The sequence below is a fragment of the Pseudopodoces humilis genome, chromosome 14 (assembly GCF_049639895.1).
Source record: "Pseudopodoces humilis isolate 2021_Gansu_Grassland_sample_001 chromosome 14, ASM4963989v1, whole genome shotgun sequence".
Taxonomy (NCBI): Eukaryota; Metazoa; Chordata; class Aves; order Passeriformes; family Paridae; genus Pseudopodoces; species Pseudopodoces humilis.
In genome coordinates this window covers 8,987,531-9,010,093 of record NC_142213.1, presented here as the reverse complement: position 1 = coordinate 9,010,093, position 22,563 = coordinate 8,987,531, and the positions used below count along the sequence as shown (strand labels likewise).

At 39.4% G+C, this 22,563-nt stretch overlaps 1 protein-coding gene across 2 annotated transcripts; it reads left to right on the top strand.

Annotated features, from left to right (window-relative positions):
* The first annotated feature begins 1,261 nt into the window (after nt 1–1,261).
* Nucleotides 1,262–19,941, top strand: PLA2G15 (phospholipase A2 group XV). Of its 2 annotated transcripts, none has more exons than XM_088062444.1 (6): nt 1,262–1,500; nt 9,208–9,364; nt 10,756–10,874; nt 12,343–12,441; nt 12,859–13,083; nt 15,816–19,941. In XM_088062444.1, exons 1-6 carry the CDS (start codon nt 1,344–1,346, stop codon nt 16,325–16,327), a joined length of 1,269 nt encoding a protein of 422 aa, XP_087918570.1. In that variant the 5' UTR covers nt 1,262–1,343; the 3' UTR covers nt 16,328–19,941. The 2 variants fall into 2 exon arrangements, with proteins under 2 accessions (XP_087918570.1, XP_014110949.1); XM_014255474.2 differs by lacking the exon at nt 1,262–1,500 and adding an exon at nt 3,854–3,917.
* Nucleotides 19,942–22,563: the final 2,622 nt, after the last annotated feature.

Below are 22,563 nucleotides of genomic sequence, written 5' to 3'. Positions count from 1 at the left end.
AAGACAACATAGCTTTTCTAAACTCCTCTCAGTAGGCTGTCAATCAGATTTACCAGATTCTGCCTTCACACACAGATCTCTGACATGTCTCTCTTCAGGAATTACAGAAATTGAATACTGAATCCAGTGAGGCTGGAAGTTCTACTTGTCTTTCACTCACATCTTCACTTGTGATATTGTCCATCCTCATGTATTAACCATTCAAGGTAGGATTATCTCTGAAAATTAGCAGACCCACTGGGGGATGTAAGAAGCTGTGAAGTAGACAGTGCAGTGCTCCTGTTGCAAAATAACCTTATCACAAATAGCTGTATCATGAGCATGAATTGCTAACATCTGGCTCAGAAAGTGTGTTTCCACAGCAGGAGTAGATATATGACTGAATCAAGGAAACTTTGTCCAGGCCATTAGCACAACCATGACTGATCATAAGGTGTGATTACACTGGTTCCAAGTACCATTTTTTTCTCTATTTATTTTCTGCTTCTGTGGATGCCTTTCCTTGTTCCTCTCCACAGGCAGACACCCACCAAATGACCTATACACCAAACAGAGCACGTAGCCCCTACTAACCGGTATTGCTGAAGCACAAAGGCTTATAATCCTCCTGGTTCCAAATTATTGTAATTACAGGTCTGCTGTTCTTGTTACATGTATAAAGATCTAATGATTTTTTTCCCTCTCAGTGTTGCCAAACACCTGATCTCGGGGATCCTCTGTACCAATTAGCTCTCAGGTTAGTCGGGTTAGTTGCCTGAAGTGCAGGTATGCCCGTGAGCTTCTCTATCAGATGCCCAGTCCTTTGACCGTGTTATACTAAAATTCCCAGCTCTTCCAAACACTTTGGCTTTTCCTTCAACCATGCTGACCACGCCCTTTATGCGCTACTTATTTTTAGACATGTTTTGCAGCAAACGCCCATTACTTCGCTGTTAGAATTTATCACGACTACACAACTGTGGACGAAATAATGAGAGACAAACGCTCCCCTCCCTCAGCACGTCTCCCTCCTCAGAGCATTCTGCCGGCCCCAGCAGAACCGACCTGTCGGGGGCAGCTGCTTGTGCCTGGCCGCCACACTGACAGGGCTTTTGGAGGGATGGAGCTCCCAGAGCCGGGGCCACCACACTGACAGGGCTTTCGGGGGGGTCCAGCTCCCCCAGCCGGGGCCGAGCGGCCGCCCGGGCCCGCCGCGCTCGGCGGTGACGCGGCGGGGGCGGGCCCGGCGGGACGGGCGGGCCCTTTTCTGGCCGTGCCGGGCGGCGGGGCCGCACTCCGGCCGGGCCGCGGCAGCCCCGGCGCAGCGGTGGCGGCTCCTGGCCCCGGGGTTATGCGCAGGGGCGATGTTCCTGCCGGCTGGCGCTAGGCTCCTCCCGCGCTCCGGACGGGGCTCCTTCCTCAGCCTCCTCCTCCTCCTCCTCCTGCTGCTGCTGCTGCTGCTGTGCCCTGGCGGCGGGAGCGCGCCGCGCCGCCGGCCCGTGGGGCCGCCCGTGGTGCTGGGTAAGAGCCGGGGGGCGGTGGGGCGGGCGCTGCGGGGCCGGGCTGAGTGCTCCGGCCCCGTTACCCACCCCCGGCTGGGCGGCACGGGGGGCCCGGGGCGCTGCGGGCTCGGCACGGCCGCGGGGAGCGCGCCCCGCCCGCTACCGGCAGTGCCCGAGCTCCGCGGGCACCGGGCGGCGCAGAGCCCGCAGGAGCGGCGGCTCCGCAGCTGCCCCGGCACTGGCAGCTCAGCTCGGCTTGGCCCGGCCCGGCGGCGGGAGGTCCAGGCTGGGGCTGCCTTGGCCTGGCAGCGGGCGGGGGACAGACAAGGCTCGCTTTAATACGCCTCGAGCTCATTAAGTAGCACCAGAGCATCCCTGCTTAAGTCTTTCCTCTCTATAAACCTTTTGTGAAAGAGGTTGGAATCATATGTGAAAAGAGGAGTGATTGCGTGTTCCAGCAGTTGAATTGTAAAATTAAAAAAAAGAGGCTTATTTCATCATATAATGTAAAAAACGAGTATTTGTTACTGGCCTGTGGTTTCACTTGTTATCACAAAATAGTTTGAATATGCAGGTAATATTCATATAATAGTTAATAAATAATATTTGTTAGTTGCTTTTTTTATCCATTGATAAGAAGAGATAAATAAATTTTAAGTGATTCAATAACTTGTCTACTGAAACTGTAATTCTTAAGCATCCCAAGACAGCAAGTGCATTTGGTGACAGTAATCTCAGTAGCCAGTCCTGTGAACATATTCACCATGCTGCATGTTCTTATTATTGAACAACCTTGGTGGTCACAAGGGAAGAAAAGCTAAGAAGATGGGAAAAATATGGGGAAAAGGAGTATCAGTGGCCTGTTGTTCAGTTCAAGCTCTATTTCTTGATAATAATTTAGGCTCTGATGGTGACTTTGTTACTACTGTTACAAACTTCTGACTTAGAAGGGCAAACTCTAACACAGCATTTTAAAAAATGTTATTATCTCAGGGAACAGTGTGTACAAATCCACAGTTCTTAACAGGCTGTGGAACTGAGTGAAAAGCTGTGGATTTGGAAATAGAAACTGCAGAAGGATGTCTGAAGAGGCAGGAGTTGAAACAGGAAAAATTCTTCGAATTCTCTCTGAGGAGGTTAGAAACAATCTTTTATGCCATCTTTCCACTCTGTAGCACTGGGATGTAGCAATAGGCCTTGGCACTTGTTCAGGTGCAAACTTCTTGATGACAGAGATGTTTTAGTTGCTGATCCAATATTGAACTCTATCTGGGAAGTAATCAAAGATTTAAAAGCAATTGGGAGAAAGGGCTACTGATTGTAGAAGTGTGGATTTACTACTGATGGATCTACTGTAAGTATGTATGTTCCCTAAGGATGGTTTTAAGAACTGTGGCTGGCCTACATTTCCTTAAGAGACATTCTGGTAAATACTGTGTGGTTGAGCACACATTCATCCAGAATGCTTTACAACAGACTTTCTTGCTGTTACAATGGATTTTCATCAAATGCTGCAGAACTTGCATCTATTAGTGTTCTAGTCAGTCTCTACATTTTAATGTATGCTTTTTTTTTCTGCTGCCCAGTCCACATCCTTCTTGTATATGTGACATGTTAAAATAAGGTTGTTAGGAATGACTGTGATAAGGATGATGGAATGGCTTAGGAGAATCAATTAGAGAATCATTCTAAGTGCTGGCTTAACATGTATTTAAGGGGGGAAGGGAGAAAAACCCACATCACCTGGATACACAGCTGAGAAGATTCAGAGGTGTAAGGCTGCATTATACAAGCCTGTACAAGCTTGAGATGAATTTGGAGCCCATACCAGGTGGGAATACAGAGTTGATCCTCCTGATTTATCTAGGCTGGCATCTAGACTCCTAATTTCTCATATAAGTTAAATTTTTTAAATAAATTTTTATCTTCTAGTAAACAGGTTCTCATGATCAAAACACTAACTCTTGATCTGTTTGGAAGTCAACACATCTTAGTATAAAGGGAAGTTAAGTTTGGTCATACTCTGTGTGGCAAGTTGGCCACCTGATCTTAAGGAATAAAGAAAGAAGAAATGCTATTTAAAGGAATGTTGTCAACATAATGATCAATTCAGAAATGTTTTGGACCAGGGATGGTCACAAGACCCAGTGTAGCTTGCTCTCAAACTTTTTATGTAATGACCTCACTTTGCAGTTGCAATCCGTGCTTACCCAAGTAACAGGGGGAGAACTAGAGCAGAATCTTGCAAAATATGGAGTGTTGCTCATATATGGGTAACTTTTGTTCTGCTGCCCAAGTACTGACAAAACTGCTGCCTCGAGGAATCTCACATCTGAAAACAGCTGAGCTGCATGAATACAACCTTTTCACTCTTGGCCCAAGTTGTGATGGCAACAGTGCTCAGATTTGGAGAGCCACAGCTGGCTCAGGTGAAAGGTGGGTCTGTGGAGCAGCTGTGCCAGTCTAGCAGCTCATTAGTGCTCACCCAGCTTTCCTTGTACCTGTTTGTTGGCCACTTTGTGGAGTCCTTTGTCTTGCTAAAGCATGAGGAAATAACCTGGTGAGGAAGAAGTGATTAATTTTGTAGTTGAATTACTTTAATGGAGGACCTGGCACAAAGAACAAGGAAAGTGGCACCACACTGCTTGGATCAGGTTATTTTTTAACCTGGTCTGTGCATCCTCGAGGTGCCTTAGTAGCAGGAGCTACTATGCCTGGAGCTCATGTTCATTCAACGCCAAGCACCAAATTGCCATGGGTAGTAACTGACAGCAAAATACTGCAGTGCGATTGCTTGATTTTCTGAGATTTAAATAAAAAAGTATTGAAGTGTATTCATATAATAGTGATATCAGAGAAGAAGAAACAGGTGGAAGTCAGAACCTTACTTGCAGAGCCTGCTTGAAGGTCTGATACAAGGCACAATGCTCATTAAAACCTAAGGTGATTGTCTCAGACTCCTTCCCCAGGTGTTTTGGGGGAAAGGGAGGCTAATTATGATGCTGACTTGCTTTTATGCCTTTTTTAAAGTGTTTTCTATTTAGCCAGGAAGATATAATCATACAGGAAAATCTCCTTTAAGAATGAAAATTACCCACTGAAGGCTTCTGTTCTACTAAAATACCTAGTAAAAATATATATTACATATATTCTGTGCAATTACTTCTGCATATCTGCTTTATATTTAGATTAACTATAATTTTTTACACTTCTCTTATCAGTTTGGTGATATTCAACAGCCTTGTCTTTAATGCTCATGTCATGTAGTTTTTGTGGCTGCTCTTCCTCCGTCATTCTCTCATATAGCCCATCGATAATCACTGCACTCTATCTCATGTCTTGGATGTTTTTGGAGCTGATAACCCATCCTTATAAGATCAGTGTCAGATGCACTGAACTCTTTACCTTTTAGAGCTGACTCAACACAATAACTATATCAATGTTCTGATACCTTCTGCAAACAATTTGTTAGGTACTTGGCTAAAGTTTTCTAGAAAGACACCTAAATGAAGTTTGTTAATAATTGATTTACATGCAAAAGAGCTTTGCCTGTGAATTCCTGCTGACTGCTAATTGAGCTGTGTGTGTTTGTATGGTCAGCTGGCTAGATGTCAGGAGTGATTTAAATGTTTATGCCTCATGTGATCCAAGGTATCTGGAAGTATCATGTGAGACGTTGTTTGCTTTCTTGTTCCTAATTTTAAACGAGGCCTTTTCTGTGGCCGTCCATGAAATCTATGAGCTACTTGAAGACATCCTTCTCAGAGACATGTAGTCAGAGTTTAAAATTAATTTCCTGGAAAGCTGGTTCATTTTGAAGGAAGACTAATTTATAGAACTAAAAAGATGACAGTTATTTGAGGAAATAATACTGGTTAAAAAGTTACAATAGTTGATAAATACCCAAAGGCATTTGCATTTCAGATAAAGGTAGTAAAAAAGTACCAGCTGCTAGCCCTCGTTCTTTTTCCCCACCAAAAAAATATCCCCACCGTGTTATTAAATAGGTACATTTTTTTTCCTCTTAGGATCCTCGTATTTTGATATTTTTCTTTGTTATCTGAACAGTCTTCAGGCAAGTCACTTTTAGGGGGCAATTTCCTTATTGTCTCTTGGTGGGAACTGTGAATCTGTCATTAAGACTTAAGGATTGTGATAGGCAGAAGTAGGACTGTATCCTAAAGCTAATTGCTGCAATTCACAGTCTGTTACCTCTCTTAAACTCTAGTGATATTTCTAAATGTGTTTTTCCATACAGTTTAATCATATAAAAACACATCCTAGAGGAAGATCTACTAATTTTGTCAGGGCACATAAGACCAAAAAGTTAGCCAAGGATACTATAAATACTTATATTTGATGTATTAGAGTGAGTTCTGTTGGGATTAGCATCTTTGTGAAAAAGGAGGATGTGCTAGAACTGATAGAACACAAAATTTTATGAAAACACTTTTTTTCTGCTGAGTAAGAAATCTAATTTTTCAAAGTGTTGCAGTTCTGAAATCAATAGAGGAATTACACAGCTGCAAATTAGGGAAGCAGGGTTCTGCCAAAGATCTTGTCTTGGACATCTGGTCGTAACTAGTGCTGATGTATTTTGGAGAACTTCACAAACAGGTTATTTTGGGGTCAGTCTGCAGGCTTTAAAAAATAAGAACTCTCTTTAATATTTCCAGCAAAAAGGCTTAGAAACCACAGATGCTGGTAGTTGAGAGGATGAGAAAAACTGCATACAGATTATTCTGCCCTCAGGTACATCCTCTGTATGGCCTGAGAGCAAAGGGAAGAGATGTTTTTGTGCTGCTTTCATATTCCACCACAGAAAATTTGGAGAGCTGTATCCTTAACCTACAGAATTAATCTTCAGTGTGATATTTTTTAACCTGTTACTTATAAAAAAACACTCCAGCCAAAATGTAAATCATTAACACTGTTAAACTGGGTGGGTTGTGGAGTGAAGATCTTGCATGTTTTTTTCCATAATATCAAAACCCAAAATTTTGGTTCCTATAGTATTTTGTTTCCTATAGGTTCATCATGAACCATCTTCAGTTCGCAGGGTATACTTTAGAAAATAAAAAAACCCCAAGCTGTGAATGATAGTGATTAGCAGCTTCACTGTTAATATGGACATGTAAACGTGACAAAAGCATTTTTGTTAATCCCTGCTTTACAAAGAAACATGCATCATACTTGTACATGAGAATTTATTTTTTAACTACAGCATTTTTTCTTTGCACAGGTAGAACTTGTCCCTTATCTTTTATTTAGAATTGAAAAAATTGCCATTTTTCATCTTATTCCTTATCATCCCTTGAGTAAAAATCGGTATGTCATGTTTCTTGTCTTGTGTCCTGAATTGGACACAGGAGCACAGCCTCTATCCTCCAGAAGCTTGAAGATAAAATACCTTAACTAAATGAAAGTTGCAGTTAATCTAAGATCATTCCACTAAGTGCAGGTGAGACTTTGTACAGTTTCCTGCTTTCAGTGCTTTTGTTGATATATGTATCTTGATTATAATCTGAAACTTCTTCAGCTGTGAGTTTTCCCTGCTCTGAGCAGGAGTGCTTGTGATTGATTGAGTGCAGTTTGGAAACCTCAGCAAGTTCTCCAAACTCTAATACCCCAGATGTTTGTGTAAGACTTTGAAGGGTATCTTTGCTGGAAGAACTTTATTTTTACCCAAGGAAGTGAGATTTCAGGCTAGAACAAAATGTCACTCTTCTTTGTTTTGTATTGAAACTGAAGACAAAATCAACCTGTTCTGTCCTTGGCAGGTCTGCTGCTGAAAGTGGCCAGTCATGAAAGATTGATATAAATAGAATTACGTTCTGTTCCTTTTCCAATTGAAAGCACTGATACGGTAGAGGCACGAGACTGGAACAAGTTGTTGCTTTAGTTTTCTAAGCAATTACTAAGTAGGATTTTGTGAGGTTACAAGACTGAACTTCAGTAAACTCTTTCTAGGGTGTGATGCAATGCTGTAATCTCTCTTACTATGCTTTCCAATATATCAGAGTCCTTGAAATATGACCTAAAATAAACCATGGTCAGCTACTGGGCCTTTTAACTTTTCACTTAAGGTGACAAAAATAAAGCCCCTAAAAACCTAATGAGAAAGTAGAGGTAGTTAATAAAGAAATCCTGAGGTACATCTTGTGGTGCAGCATAACCTGCAGTGGTTGGAGGTTGTAAGAGTGTGGTTATCTGAAGCTTTGGCCTTTTTCAGTTCTGCAGTAAGTTTTTTCTAAAAGCACATCTGGTTTTCCAGTTAAATTAGGCATTCTGCTAAAGATATTATCTCTTTCCTTAAACCATTACTTCAGTATCAGTGTATTATACAACTCAAACTGTTTTGATTACTGGGGTATAGGGGGGAACAAATGTATGGGTAGACCTGCATTAAAAAAATTCAAAACTGAACATTGACTAGCATACCCTAAAAGGGGGCTTTATTGACATGAAAGTAGTGGAGGGAACCCTTAAGAAGTACCTAACTTCTAGCTTTCTAATACAGAAAAACTTTTCAGATAATTAAATGTTTTTGCCTCTCTGGTTCTTGAGGAAAAAAATGACTAAATGTAACAGAATATAAGATGTTTCTCTGAAAACTTGATGCTGAAAATTGTTAGTGTTTGGTTAAGACTAATTATTTTTGGGAAAATACTCCTGTTTCCATCTAGGGTTTAAAAAATAATGAAGAATAAACTTTAGTCAAATGAATACTGGCATTTAATATATGCCTTAAGAAGGTGCAAATACCCATAGACCCTTTCCTCAAAGTGTTACTGATGTAAGGTGTCCAAAGGAAAAAAAAGTAAAACTGTTGTTGCCAAAACCTGAATGTAAAAGATATGAAACTGCATTTTTATATTGTTAGCAAACAATGTCTTGTGTTGTAAAATTCTGGTCTTATGTGAAGAAGGGAAGATAAATAATATAAATGGATCTTTTACTTTTTGCATTTCTAATGTCAAATTGATAGTTTGCAGGCAACAGTTTAAAGTGAACAAAGACTTGCATGTGCAGTTGTGATGCTCTGAAAAAACAGTTCTGTCAGAAAGATTCAGTTTGTACTTGAAAACACAGATAAGTTTGTTAATGTCCTAGACAGTCTTTATTTTTATACCCGGGGGGGTTAATCTCTTTCTCCAGGCAACAACTGACAGAACGAGAGGACACAGTCTTAAGCTGTTCCAAGGGAAATATAGGTTGGATATTAGGAAAATGTTTTTTACAGGAAGGGTGATAAAGTATTGGAGTGGTCTGCCCAGGGAGGTGGTGGAGTCACCATCCCTGGATGTGTTTAAAAAAAGACTGGATGTGGCACTCAGTGCCATGGTCTGGTTGAGGTGTTAGGGCATGGGTTGACTCGATCTTGAGGGTCTCTTCCAACCCAGTGATTCTGTGATGGCCTTGCATGCTCCTGTATAGTCTGCTGTTTGAAGTTAGGAGCTCTTCATCCAGAATCATGATCTACATGTTGGTTTCTCAGCTAATGAGCTTGGAAAATATCTATATATTTTCAGTGGAAAATGTATATATAGTACCTTCTTATATAGTATTTTTTTCTCCAATTACAAAACCTGATGGTGTCACTGGGTACAGTGATAATGCATATAAGGGCTGCAGTATTTAGCTGTGTATCCTACAATAGAAAATGTTATGTGCTTTAATTAACTGTCTCCTTTTTATATCTTGCTCTCCTTTTCATATTTTTCAGTTCCGGGGGACTTAGGTAATCAGTTGGAAGCAAAGTTAGATAAGCCATCGGTGGTGCACTATCTCTGCTCTAAGAAGACAGACAGTTATTTTACACTCTGGCTGAACCTAGAATTGCTTCTGCCTGTCATCATTGACTGCTGGATTGATAATATCAGGTAAGATCAGAAATGTTGCTCTGTGCAGTTACATACTTTCCTTAAGCTGATATGCAGAATGGCTGCCTGTAAATTCCTTTTCTAATTCAAGACCAGTGAGAGGAAAGACTAGGAATTCTGCTGTGTAGGCTAACAGGAGGGTCTGAAGATGTAGCTTTGTTGCATCTGAGGTAGCTGCAATTGCTGATGAGGAGCAGAGGCTCTCTTAGTTTTTACCACTTTCTCTTCTACCAGTGACTCAGTGTAGGTTTGAGCACTTGACAGACACTGCTATGGCCTTATCTCAAGGAGGAGGTTTTCTGCTGTTTTGTTTTGTTGTTTTTTGTTTTTTGTTTTTTTTTTTTTTTGTCAAGCAATAGGACAAGAGAAAATGGGCAGAAAGTGATGCATAGGAAGTGCCACCTGAAATATTTTGGTTTTAAAAATTGCCTAATTTAAAGCTTTCACGCTGTTTCATAATTCAGTCTGCTTTATTAGTGTTCCTGTAAAAATTATAGAAATATATATGAAAACAAGAAATAATTAGCTGTTGCAATTAGAAACTATTGTATTGGCATGTTGCTCTTTTATGAATGTATTGAGCTGTTGTAAAGCAGTTTGGTTTGTCTTGCCCTCTGCCTTATGAATTGGAGAGATTTTTGTTAAGAGATTTGTGCATCAGTTTAGATACTTAGACTCCATCTAGGGGCAAAAACTTGCATTCAGAAATGGCAATTGTATTGATACAGTACTAAAAACAAATCAACCCTCAACTATAATAATAGGGATGATTAAAGAAATAAACTCCTGACTCAATGCTGCAGATTCTTCACAACCTAAGTTGATTTGAAAAGTATCTAGACAACACTCAATACCTCAGCATGTTTCCTGAGGTGCCAGTTGTTATTAATCAGGAAATAAAGCATTCTCTCATGTTGATATGCGTATTTCTAGTTAAATAGAAATTAATTGTTTTTAGGTAGTTAATATTTTTGATGTCTGATTTGATAGATATTTTAGTCCTACTGCGACATTTCTATGCCCTTTATAAGACTATTTTTCCATTTTGTGGCTTGATGCACAGTCAAATGGTATAGAACTATACAAAGTAGCTTATATTTTAAAGATGAAGGTCAGTCACATGTCCATATGTTCAGTTTTACAGAGGCAAAATGTTTTAGATTTTGCACATGAAGCATTAAAGTAATTGTTTGCGCTGTATAACCTCTTAGCCATGAGAGTACTCTGGTCATGTCTGCTTGGGTTGGGTTTTTTCCTCCTTCTGAGTAACAGCACTTAAAGTTCTTGTACTGCACTCAGAATGTAAGACCCAGTGTAGCTGAGTGTTGTCATGTGGCAATAAAACATGTTTCATGGGTTTTTTTTCATTGTTTTCTTCCCCTCCTCCCCAGGCTAGTATATAATCGAACAAGTAAGATTACAGAACCACCAGATGGAGTGGATATCAGAGTCCCAGGATTTGGGCAGACATTTTCCTTGGAATTTCTTGACCCAAGTAAAAGGAGCGTTGGTATGTACAAGCTGTGTCTGGAGGGCTTTGTTGCTTGGAGGGTTTTTCTAGTTTGTCTTTATGCAACAACCTTCTGAAATGAGATTTCAAATTACAATTCTGTGAGCTCACTTGTCTTTTAAGAGTTTTCATTGCATTGTATTGTTTTGTTTGTTGCGTGGCCTAATAGCTTGAGGCAGAAAAATTCCATGTTATTTAGTGTTCTGTCAAACCTAAGTTTGCTGGATGAAATCTGAGTGGGCATATTGAGGACAGATGTTTTCTGAAAATGAGATGAGTTGTGTAGAAAATTCTGTGACAGAAGCTTGACAAGCAAAACTGAAATAAAAGCTCAAGTTCTGAGTAAGTATAAGATCTCTGGCCTTAGGAATGGGTTAATTGGATTGGGAGATATGGTACCACAGTGTGCAGGTCCTTGTATTTTGCTGGTGTCAGAATAATCATATAATGGCATTTGTGCTGCAAAAGCTTTCTGCATTAATGTGTTTGCAGGGTTGTTTGTTAGGTGCTTTTGTAGAAGTCATGTTTCAGAAAACACTGAGTTTGGTAAGCTTTTGTGAGTTGTTGTTTGCTGTGGCTGAAGACTGTGAGGAACTGAATAGTCAGTAATGCACTGAGCTTCACGTGGTGTATAACATGGATCTGTTCTTTAAGGGCAGTGATGTGCTTAATGATCTACACTAGGTCACTCTTATAACTAGAGCAGGGCTGTGATTAAATACTCCACTTGAGGCACTGTATGATAAACATTCCAAACTAACGAGCGAGGTTCTGTTCAAAACTTAAATATGACTCTGATGTTCAGTAGACTGTTCTGACACTGTTAGCGGATGCATTTAGTCCTGGGAATACTTAAATCCTATGTGTCAAACTTGCAATAAGTAACATCTTTCAATATGCAGTCTGCAACTGTTTTCCTTTTTGCTATAAAAGCTTTGTGTTCAGTTACTTAAGTCTTAGTCCAGAAATAACAAAAATAGTTTTGGGATAGTTTCCAGAGTTCTGCCTTGGAGTATATGGTGAGCATTTGTTTCAAAGCATAAATGCTGGTGAGGCCCAGCCAACTGTTATACCCTACCTGATGTTAATTCACAATCAACAAAAGCTATGACTGACAAAAACCCCTCAGAAATTATTATGTTGCAGTTCAAGAGTAAACTTTCCTCTGCTGAGTAAGATTTATCCACTTTGTGTATACTACTATTGGCTGCCAAAATGTTTGAGAGGTCAGCCAATTAGTAAGAAGTTTTAATAGTGATATTCTCTCAATTTTGGGGGATAGTGAGCATAACTCATTTTGTTTAGTATGTGTGCAGCTTTCTAGATTATTAAAGGCAAACTGCAGGTTTAATGTGTACATGTGGTATCAGATAATGCCTCTGGAACTTTGTTTTGCAGTAGTGCCTGACAGCTGCTTCTCACACTAACCTTGTTACTCTTGTGTTTCTCTCTTATCTGATATTTACAGGAAGTTACTTTTATATGTTGGTGCAGAGTTTAGTGGATTGGGGCTACAAACGTGATGAAGATGTAAGAGGAGCGCCTTATGACTGGAGAAAGGCACCAAGTAAATAATATACTGTTACTTTAGTGAAATTTTGACTCTCCTAGCCGGAAAATAATGTGTTGAATCTCTTATCCCATCCTTTACAATTATATTTAAAACTTAATTTTGTTTAGCTCCTGGAACTTGGGTACTCCTGGATGCAAATGCAAGCTCAGGGTTGTGAGCTTGTTTTAATTTTTTTCTTCTTTAAACAACTTGCTACTTAAAACCTGCTTAAAAACAGAACAAAACAACAGAAAAAAACCCATTTCACCAAAGCATAGGCACACAAAACCAGCACCCCTCCCATTTAATACTGGAATTTCTAAGGTCCTCATTATTAGTTTCACAGACAGTTCAACACAGTTATTTGAAAGCTTTTTTTAAAGCTCAGCATTCACAATTAATAATGATCACTATGCAATCTGTTTGTTTTAGATGAGAATGAAGACTATTTTGTGGCACTTCGCAAGATGATAGAGTTACTGTATGAGCAATATGGAAGCCCTGTTGTCCTGATTGCCCACAGTATGGGAAATATGTACACCCTATACTTCCTCAACCGCCAGCCTCAGGATTGGAAAGACAAGTACATCAAGGATTATGTGTCATTAGGTGCTCCATGGGGAGGAGTGGCTAAAACTCTCCGTGTGCTGGCTTCAGGTAGTTAATTTGAGACTTTGCCCTGTGTTTGGTGTGTAGTGCATGATACTCATGAGGCTGTTGACTGTAAGACTGCAGGATGAGAGTTTAAGGTACCATGAAGGGAAAAATACCTTTTTGTAAGTGATGACAAGGCTTAATGTTTCAAGCCTTGTAACCCAGTTGTTATTTTTCATATTTGTGGGGGTAAACTGAGATTTCTCATAGCCTGTAACCAGGAGCTTTCTCCCTTCTTGACCTCTCCTGACCTCTTTTCAGCAGACTGTTGTGCTGTCTGCTGTTTGGCCTGATGCTTTCTCTTTCTGTCCCTTCTGCCACTAGCCTGATTTTACTCTGTTCAGTATTGCAAAGCTACCAAGGACTCCAGAGCATTCAGCAGTTTCTTTTGATTAAAGATCACACAGCTGCTTGAGGTTAACATTAAAGGAAATTTGTAGAGATGGTGGGGAACTGGTATCCACAGTGTAAATGTCAGGTGAAAGTTACAGCTCTACAGATTAGCAAAATTAATCTTTGGGCTCTTGGGTTTAGCACACTGAATATACCAGAGACTAAAAAACAAAAACATTGAACAAAGCAGCACAGTGTACTTCACTAAGTAACTGAAAATGACTGATGCAAAATGTTCACTTACTCCATCATGTGATACCATTGTTGCATCATGTCCTTTAACATTTAGTTCTTGATTTTCTGGCTTGGTTTTGTAGCTTGTTTCTGACTTGTTAGCTTTGGATATCCACTGTCTTCTTCCTAATCAAAGCTGACATCAAAAATTGGACTTCATCAAAATGCAAAACACACAGCAAGAGCCAGCCATGCATGGACAGAGCAAAGAATACTTAGCTTAGCAAAAGCATTTGATTCTGAACAGTAGTGCACTACTCCATTACTAATTAGAAGACTTGATTCAATGCAAATATCCAATTTACACATTGTTAAGTTGTTGAAATGCCACTGTAAAAATTGATTGCCCTTTTCCCACAGGCTTTGTCTGACATATTTACTTGCTACAGAAATGGCAAGAAGTGAACAATATTGATATCAACCTCATAAAATGACACAATTATATGAAATTCCATAGTCCCATATCTGTTGGATTAAATTTTTCTGCTTCATACTTTGCTATGCTTTATAATGCATGTCAAGCAAAGTGACTAATTCTACTAATGCATAATGAATAGCTAAATTTCTATTAAAATGTAATGTTTTAATCTGTGTATCTGTTGTACTAAACTTGTTTTAGTTTTTCCATGATTTTTGAGCAGAAATTTAAGAATCGTGGGAAAGTTACATGGGCAAACATAATATCAGAATGTACAGTTTTAGGCTGTTTCTGTCTCTGTAGTAAAGCACCACCATCAGCCCTTGGAAGGCATTAGTCTGTTTAAGAGTTTCTAAAGTTATCAGGACTAGTATACCAAAGTACTGCATTTCAGCAGGAAAGACAAGGCACTCTATGAATGCATTCTTTCTGCTCCCATTCCTGTTTATAATATGTGATGCCAGGAACTTCATGTCAAATCCACAGCTGTGTTATCAAAGTTGTAAACAGTACACAGGTGGAATTGTTTTCTGGAGATTTCTGTGATACTTTCAGCTACTTGTACCTGAGCTTTGCTGGATCCCACTACAGTGGGAAAAGGCACAAAGCTCATGGTGGTTTGTTTCTATTTTTAACATGTTGAAAGGTTGAAATGTTAGCAGTGTCTTCCTTACACCTAATGTTTTGTTGACTGTTATTTCTGCTGACTTAAATGTGGTGTTGGCCATTCTGTACTTCTTCACCTGTGAGAAAAGCAAAGGATTTGAGAAGCACTTTGTAACAGTTCTGTAAGTGAAGGCTGGGACAGTCAGGTTCTGTGTTTGATTATTCTACTGGAAATAAATCTTGTACACATTCCTTTCATTGTTCAGTTTAGAACTTGGGCTTTCTCTGCTGAAAACTGCCAAGCAGTGTTCAGCACTTTAGTGATGAGAGTGCACAGTGAAGTGGTTACACCCATGAGACCCATTTTTCAGGACCTTTATGATTCTTGCTGTGCATTTGAGTTTTCTCTACTGTTTCAGACTAGCAATGTCTCCATTTAGTCCTCCTAAAGATGGCACTACTATGCTTTGTGTTTCCTTGCTGAAGCAATAGTGCCACCCCATGGAATTGAAATAGCACCAGAGTATATTTTTCAGGAACAGTGGTTTCAGTTGCAGCTTTTTAATTTTTTTATGGCATGGTTAACCTGGACCAGCTGGGTCTAATAATAGAAAATAAAACTGAAAGTTCAGCTGACAAAAGAATTGAGATATGACAGACACTGTGATAACGAAAACAAACAAGGAATATAAACTCGTGTCTGTCTCAGGCTTTTGTTTTTGGTTATTTTTTTTTAAAGTAATCACTGTATTTATTAAGCAGTTTTTTATTTTGTCAAGATGGAAGAAAAATTGTTAAAATATGCAGAAAGGTGCATATAAATTATCACTTAGTCATGTGTTAGTTTAAGCCATTTGTTTCAGTCATTCATCAACTCATATTTAAATTTTGGAAGTTATTAAAAGTCAGTTTACAGAAGTTAATTTACGAGACAATCATAAATGAGGAAAAACTTTTCAAATTGTCACTGTATGCCAGAGGAACAAACTTGTTATTCATGTTATCACCATGAGCGCTAGTAATTGCTGCTGATTAAGATTGGTGTCTTGCTTTATGGATAATGAAATTCCACTTTTTCCCTAAGGTGACAACAACAGAATCCCTGTTATCAGCTCACTCAAGATCAGAGACCAGCAGAGATCAGCAGTTTCCACAAATTGGATGCTCCCCTACAACTACACGTGGCCTCCAGACAAGGTCTTTGTAAGCACACCCACAGCTAACTACACACTCCGGGATTACTGGAAGTTCTACAGGGACATCAATTTTGAGGATGGCTGGCTGATGAGGCAGGACACGGAGCACCTGGTGTACCACATGACCCCGCCCGGGGTGCGCATCCACTGCCTGTATGGCACCGGCGTGGAAACCCCCGATTCTTTCCATTATGAAAGCTTTCCTGACAGAGAACCCAAGATTTTCTACAGCGATGGGGATGGGACAGTGAATTTACAGAGTGCCTTGCAATGTAGAAAGTGGGTGGACATGCAAAAACAAGAAGTGGTTATGTTTGAGCTTTCAGGAAACGAGCACATTGAAATGCTGTCCAATGATACTACTATCTCCTATGTGAAAAAGCTGCTCTTTAATTTGTGATAACCTTGTGTTGATAGTTATTTTCCTCACCTGTGATGCCTTCCCTTAAATAGGGGGAAATGCCTTTTAATCCCTTGATATTTAGATATTTGAATTATTTATTTTGCTTTTTTAAAAGGTTGTGTTCAAGTTGCTTGGTGTTCTAAATGATTGTTTGTCTTTGATTTGTGTTTATGATGCTTCATGGTATTTTCACATTCTGCAAATTTTGTCAAATATGCATTTTGGTGCCTCTGGTGTGGTGTCCAATGGTCATACAGACTTTCATTTGGAGACTGTGCAGCCCCTTGCACATACCACATGGAGTCATAGACCCCAGAGTTCCTTTGTATGGTCTTTGCAGGTTTGGAGTGGAAGACTAGGAAGGATGGCAATTTAGGATGCCCAAGGGAATGGTATTAACAATTTGGCAAACACAGTAAGCTTTTTAAAGGGTCTTGCATATTCTGATCCACAGTGCCCAGTGGATTATTTTGTAAATGTGCATATCTACTAGGTAAAATAGGGAAGAGGTCTGCCTGGAACTGTGCTACCATTGTTGTAATCCAGACTTCTATATATTACAGCCTGGGAGGAGAAAAGATAGGTGTGTGAATTACTTGAAGCTTCTTTATTAGGAGCCCTACTGGGTTATTTTAGAAAGAAGGAATTGTTTGCTCATCAATTGCTAGAATCCCTGATTGCATGCGATCTGGGGTCTGAGGAATTCTCAGCCTGTGCTTTATTTCTCAATGAGGGACTGAAACTAAACTGTGGTTGGTGCTTGTAATAACTGTAGCAGTGTGGAGTAGCATATAAATCAAAACTAATTGAATACTGGCAAATAATCTATAAGGTAGGGAATTGCATTTCTGGGTGGAAAACCACCTCCTGTAGTGGAAATGATAACGGGTGGCGGGCAGTATTTAAAGAAAAGTCAACTTCTGAAACGGAGTGGGGAATGGAAGCCAGCATAATGTTGTATGGAGTATAAACCTTGTTCTCAGTCGAATACTTTGGCTCTGATCCAGTCACCTGACTAAGCCATGATTAGATCACCATGGCATTACACTGCAAAGAAATTTTTGCTTTAGGACTAAAAGTAATTTCCCATAGATTAAAAGTTTCATTTTTGCTGTTTCAAGAAGTTGGGACATGTGGTTCCTTAAGTGTTCCTATAAATTGCTGAACATGCAATTCTGTAATTTCCTACAGTGTTGTTCTACTCTACGTTAAAATAGTAATTTCACCTCTGACCTCTACAGAAGTGCTGGCCTAAAGGCCATCATATTTACCATCTTGATTACGGAAGTCCTGTTGGAGAAATAGTTATACTCAAAAATTCTCTCTTGCTTGCTTTAAACCAGTCACCCAGTCAGACTGCACTTAGTTTTCTGAAAACACAGCTTTGAATGCTTTCAATATGCTAGGTTGTCCAAGAAAAATATTTTAGGAGTTTCAGAAACTCATCAAACTATTAAGGATTCATTACTTAAGAAACTGCATTTGTCCAAAGGCTGAACTATTTTGGTAGCATGCCTAAAATGTTTTTCTGCCATTGGACATATCAATAAGATATATGAACTGATGGGCTTGAACTTTTGCTGTTGTAGAATTGAACCAGGAGGTAGTTTTAAGACTTTAGGTTTAATTCAGAAATCTCTTGTTAATTCAAAACAATTTGAAGTAGGGTCATCAACAAGCTAAATATCTTACTAGGTTTTAACTTCTTTTATGTAGCTTTATTTCCCCCTCTGCATTTTCCCCTAGTGCTTCTGTTGAGGGAAGGTAGACATTTTCCTCATTTTTATAATGGATCATTAGTCTTGTCCTCACTTGCCCAGGACCCTACAGTCCAGCAGCAATGTTACCTAGACTTTTCCAGAGTTACTACTGAGTTGCCCACAGCCTTTGTAATGTGTAATTGTTGAAATGAAAAAATAAAAACAAACAAACCACAACCAATCAGCCTAAACAACCAATCCCCACAGAATAAGAAACCCTACAACAGTAAGGAGAGGGGGGATAAAAACCCCAAACCCCCCAAAAAAATTGCCACAAAGAATTGCCCTTTAGCCAATGATCTGTTTGATGCAGGGCTTGTCAGCTGGATAAGCTTCAGGCTTGTGTTCCAAGACTGCTTGAAGATGATAAAGCTCTTCCTTGGTCTAATTCAGTTTTTGAATAAATGGCTATTTGACCAAATTACAGAAAGCAGCTAATCACAATCTGTATTTCTTGCTGAAGGAGAAGGCCTGTTAATGAGCACTGGATTTGAGTGGAGCTGGAGGATGTATTGTAGGATACCAACATAGACATCAAGGGCTGAAAAATGAGAAAACAATGTGGGTAAATGATTCTTAACCTAATCTGGAGAATGCTTGTTCTTTTTCCTCTTTTTTTTTTTCCTTTGGTACTTTTTGTGACCCAAAAGAAGAAAAGAGCACAACTTTTCTATTCTTTCCTAATTTTGGCAACCTAGTACTGTATTCCTGAGATTAGTTGGCTGTATTTTTAACCTAAGGATTTCTAAATCAGTTTTCCATTAGTAGACAAGCCCTAGAATGTCTCCTTAAACTTGTGATAGTTATTGTGATAAAATGAAGCTGAAGGTTTTTCAAGGCTTTTGTTTGTTTGTTCTGTTGTTTGTCAGTATAAAGCCTTGTTGTACTGTTGTAAAGAAATGTGTGTACCTGAGTCCTAAGTATTGTGTGAGAGCAAGCACAGCACCTCTGGTGTTCTTTGGATATGGTGCATCTGCAGGCTGTAGTTTTATGTGCAGAAAGTGTGGGGGCTTTTGGGTTTATTTTCCCCCTACCAAATGATTGTCAGCCCTTTAATTTGCAATTTCTTGCTGTTAGGATGCAGTTTTCACTGAAAAGTGAACACATTATTCCAGTTGCAGAAATGGAACCACTGCACTCTGCATGTGAGGAATGGCTGCTCTGTGCAGCAGATCCTCTGCAGGGACAGTCCTGAGCATTACTGTTACAGACCTGCTGCAGCCACAGGCATTGAGCTGTCTTGATTCTTGTGGGGAGAGAGATCTGAAAAAAAAAATCTTTAAGGAGAATGTGGCACTTTGATAAGAGGATTAACTCAGGTGCTTTGCCACGCTGCACAGCTGAAATGTCTGAATTCACTAATGTATCTTTGTTATACCTAAAGCATTAATTATGTGTCTCTTTCCATAATTTTCACTTAGTTTTATTCTTCCAGGGTATTTTCAGAAACCAAAACTAGTCTTGAGGACCAAATGTGTTTATTTTTGACAACATGTATAGAAAATGTTGAAGAAGCTTTCAGCTGTCATTGTAGTCATTCTGAAGAGGTTCAGAGTCACTATGTGATTCTGTATAAAAACAGAAAGCTTCAATAACTAGCAATAATTGCAAAGGATTTGCAGACCAAAGGAAGGAATGTTTGGTATTAAGGTAGTTCTTGGAGCACAGTGTGTTCAAGGCCCTCTTAAATTCAGGGAATGCTTGGCAGTGACTTTGCTGCTCTACACTAACCAGTATTTTGTACAGAACATATTCTGAGGCCTGGCATTTTATATGTTCTTGTGTATGAATGTGTTCAATAGATTTTGAATATTGTCAAATTTGATAATATAATAAAGTTGATCTGATACAGATTGTCTCCCACTGTGAATTAATGTGCCGTCTCAGTTCTCAGAAGAAATGAAAACTTGGTGTTGTTTTGCTTCCCCAAAGATGCTTGGTGCCTCTCAGTAATTATTTCTTGCTTAATCTCCCAAAGGCACCTACTGTCTTGTGGTATATGTAAAGCTCACTGTTAATTGTTCTTGAATTTATAGGTCTGGGATTGAGACAATTCAATTTCTTTTTGCTTGCATCTTACTTGCTTGCCTTGTGTTAAAAAAAGTTCACAGGATGCCTTGAAATTCTGGTCAGGTAATTATTTTGAAATTAGTTCCTCAGTTGTGAAGTGTTTTAAATGCCTGCAGTTGCCTTTACACTGTTGGTTTCCAAACTGATTCACAAACCCATGCATGATGACTATACAGTTTTATAGTTGTATAAAACGATCTTTTTCTGATTAGAAATAGTGCATTGTGGCTCTGAAGAAACTGTAATGCTAGACTGTGAACATCTGAGTTGTTTGTTTTTTTTTTTTATAACTCTAATACCAGTTAAGTGTTAGTGACTGTTGTTCCTGTCTGTGCCCTAGGTGCACTATTTGGACATCTTGTCCCAGTACAGATCTTGTTCATGCATGCCTCAAGGTTCCTGACCCTGTATGATTGCAGGAAAAAGGGCAATGTGGCCTTCCTCCAGCTTCCTATTAGTATGGGGAAGGTCCTGCACTAAAGTCATGTGCCAGTTCTTGCAAGAAGCTGGGAAGGCTGAGAGCACAGGGAAGAGGAGGACAGGATGATAAAAGGCCTGGTAGAGTGATGCAAAGCCATGAGAGAGACATGTGTGGTCTAATGCTGGAGTATGGATGTAATACTGGAATTAGCACGGCTTGTGTGACCTTCAAGTAACAAAAATCCTGATTTTGCAGATCATCTGATGCTATTTTGCTGTTCCATCTTAGATGATTTCATTAATGATGGGATTGCAGTTTTGAGAAAGTACATTGACTTTTCCTTGCTTGAGTTGTGACCTTTTTCTCCAAAGGCCGAGGTTAATAGTTTACTTTGGTTTAAGACTAATGTCGTTTTTGGTCATTCAGATCAACAAATGAGTTAACTGGAATGTTTAGCTCCCAAATCAACATCCTTTAGGGAAAACCAGAATGTAGTATGAGCCCAGGAAATGTAAGAAATTAATATGCAGTGTTTTACTAAAAATAGTGATGTTAAGTTTGTTTTAATTGTTTATATATATGTGTATCTAAATATGCAGTAGAGGGCAGTAGTATATAAGTTACAGAGGGTTTTTAGGTAATGCTGAATGGCATCTGTGTTAATTTCACCTGAGAGATACAGGATTGCAGGGAAGTGAAGACGTAAGTTTCCACAAAGATACCCACAAAAAGTTACCTGCTCTGAAGCAATTGTACATATGTAGTCTCTGCTACTGGAGGAACTTCTATCTGATGTAAAAAGCAAGAAACCAGCTTGATTCAAATTTGAGTAAAACAATCTAAGGCATGAATTAGATATTCACTCCCATTTACATGCTCAGATTAAAGCACGAGGTGGACATTACAACTCCATGGAGGGGTTTGGTGTATAGTAGTATGACGTACAAAAGATATATTTTTTTAAAAAGTGCTGCAAATGCTGTCAGCTCTGTTTTCCTATTGCACTGCTGAATAATGGATAAATCTTGTACCTCAAAGTTTTCACTTTGCTTGTAACCACTGACTCACACCTAGTAACCTTTCTGGGAAGGCAAATTTATTGACCAAGCTGCAATTCTGTGTATAACTAAAAATGTCACCTTGTGTGAGTAAAATCATCAAGACAGATGGTAAATTTGACTGCATGAAAATACTGTGCCTACAGATTAAGTGTTTTAATCACTGTTTGTATTTTTGAGATTGTTTTATGTCTGAGGTAGTCAAAGAAGGATTCTAGTCCAGGTCTAAGCAGATCAAGATTAGCCAGGAGCACTGCTGTTATCTTAGCTGTGCTAGCAGAGCCTTTGTACCTGTATTAAAAACAAAAGGCAAGATTATAATATAGGAAATCTCTTTAAATACTTATGACTACATACTATTGTGGCCAGTGCAGATGAAAGATGACAGTAGGATCTGGGAGACAACACTGCCAAGAGGGGCAGTAATAAGGGGTCCTTGCCTATCCACATCACAAGAACATACTTACAATGATCAAACCCAAGCATGTCCTGCAGGTGCCAAAGCATGGATTGACCAGCCCTGCTTTATACATTTCACGTCTGGAAGGACTTTGGAAGGAGAAATTGTGTAGTGAATTGTTAAGAGGTTTCAGTAGGAGTAAAATCATAAAGCAAAGAATGATATAATCTCTGATATGTGTGAAATCCTCACTCTGGCTGTAACTGTTTCAGCCTTGAGCTCTTGTGGTGTTTCTAGATGCAGGAAGTACTCTTGTCCCTGTTTGACTCAGACATAGGTAACTTGTTCAAATTCCTTTAGGTGGAATCTAATCTAATATATACCTTTAACTCCAAAGTTTTTCTCTTGTCATTAAACCATCTTCAGTCTGCAGATCCGTTTGCAGAGTGAAGGCAAAGCAGCTGTGCTACTCTTGGATGGAGGAAAGAATACTTGAGAAAAATATAATGTGTGAATTAATGCAT

What these genes read in the sequence shown, in the direction of transcription:
- PLA2G15 (XM_088062444.1), top strand. Translation starts at nt 1,344, where the DNA reads ATGTTCCTGCCGGCTGGCGCTAGGCTCCTCCCGCGCTCCGGACGGGGC. An exon ending in GGGGCCGCCCGTGGTGCTGG is followed by an intron (nt 1,501 to 9,207) that starts GTAAGAGCCGGG and finishes CATATTTTTCAG; the next exon opens with TTCCGGGGGACTTAGGTAAT. An exon ending in TGCTGGATTGATAATATCAG is followed by an intron (nt 9,365 to 10,755) that starts GTAAGATCAGAA and finishes CCTCCTCCCCAG; the next exon opens with GCTAGTATATAATCGAACAA.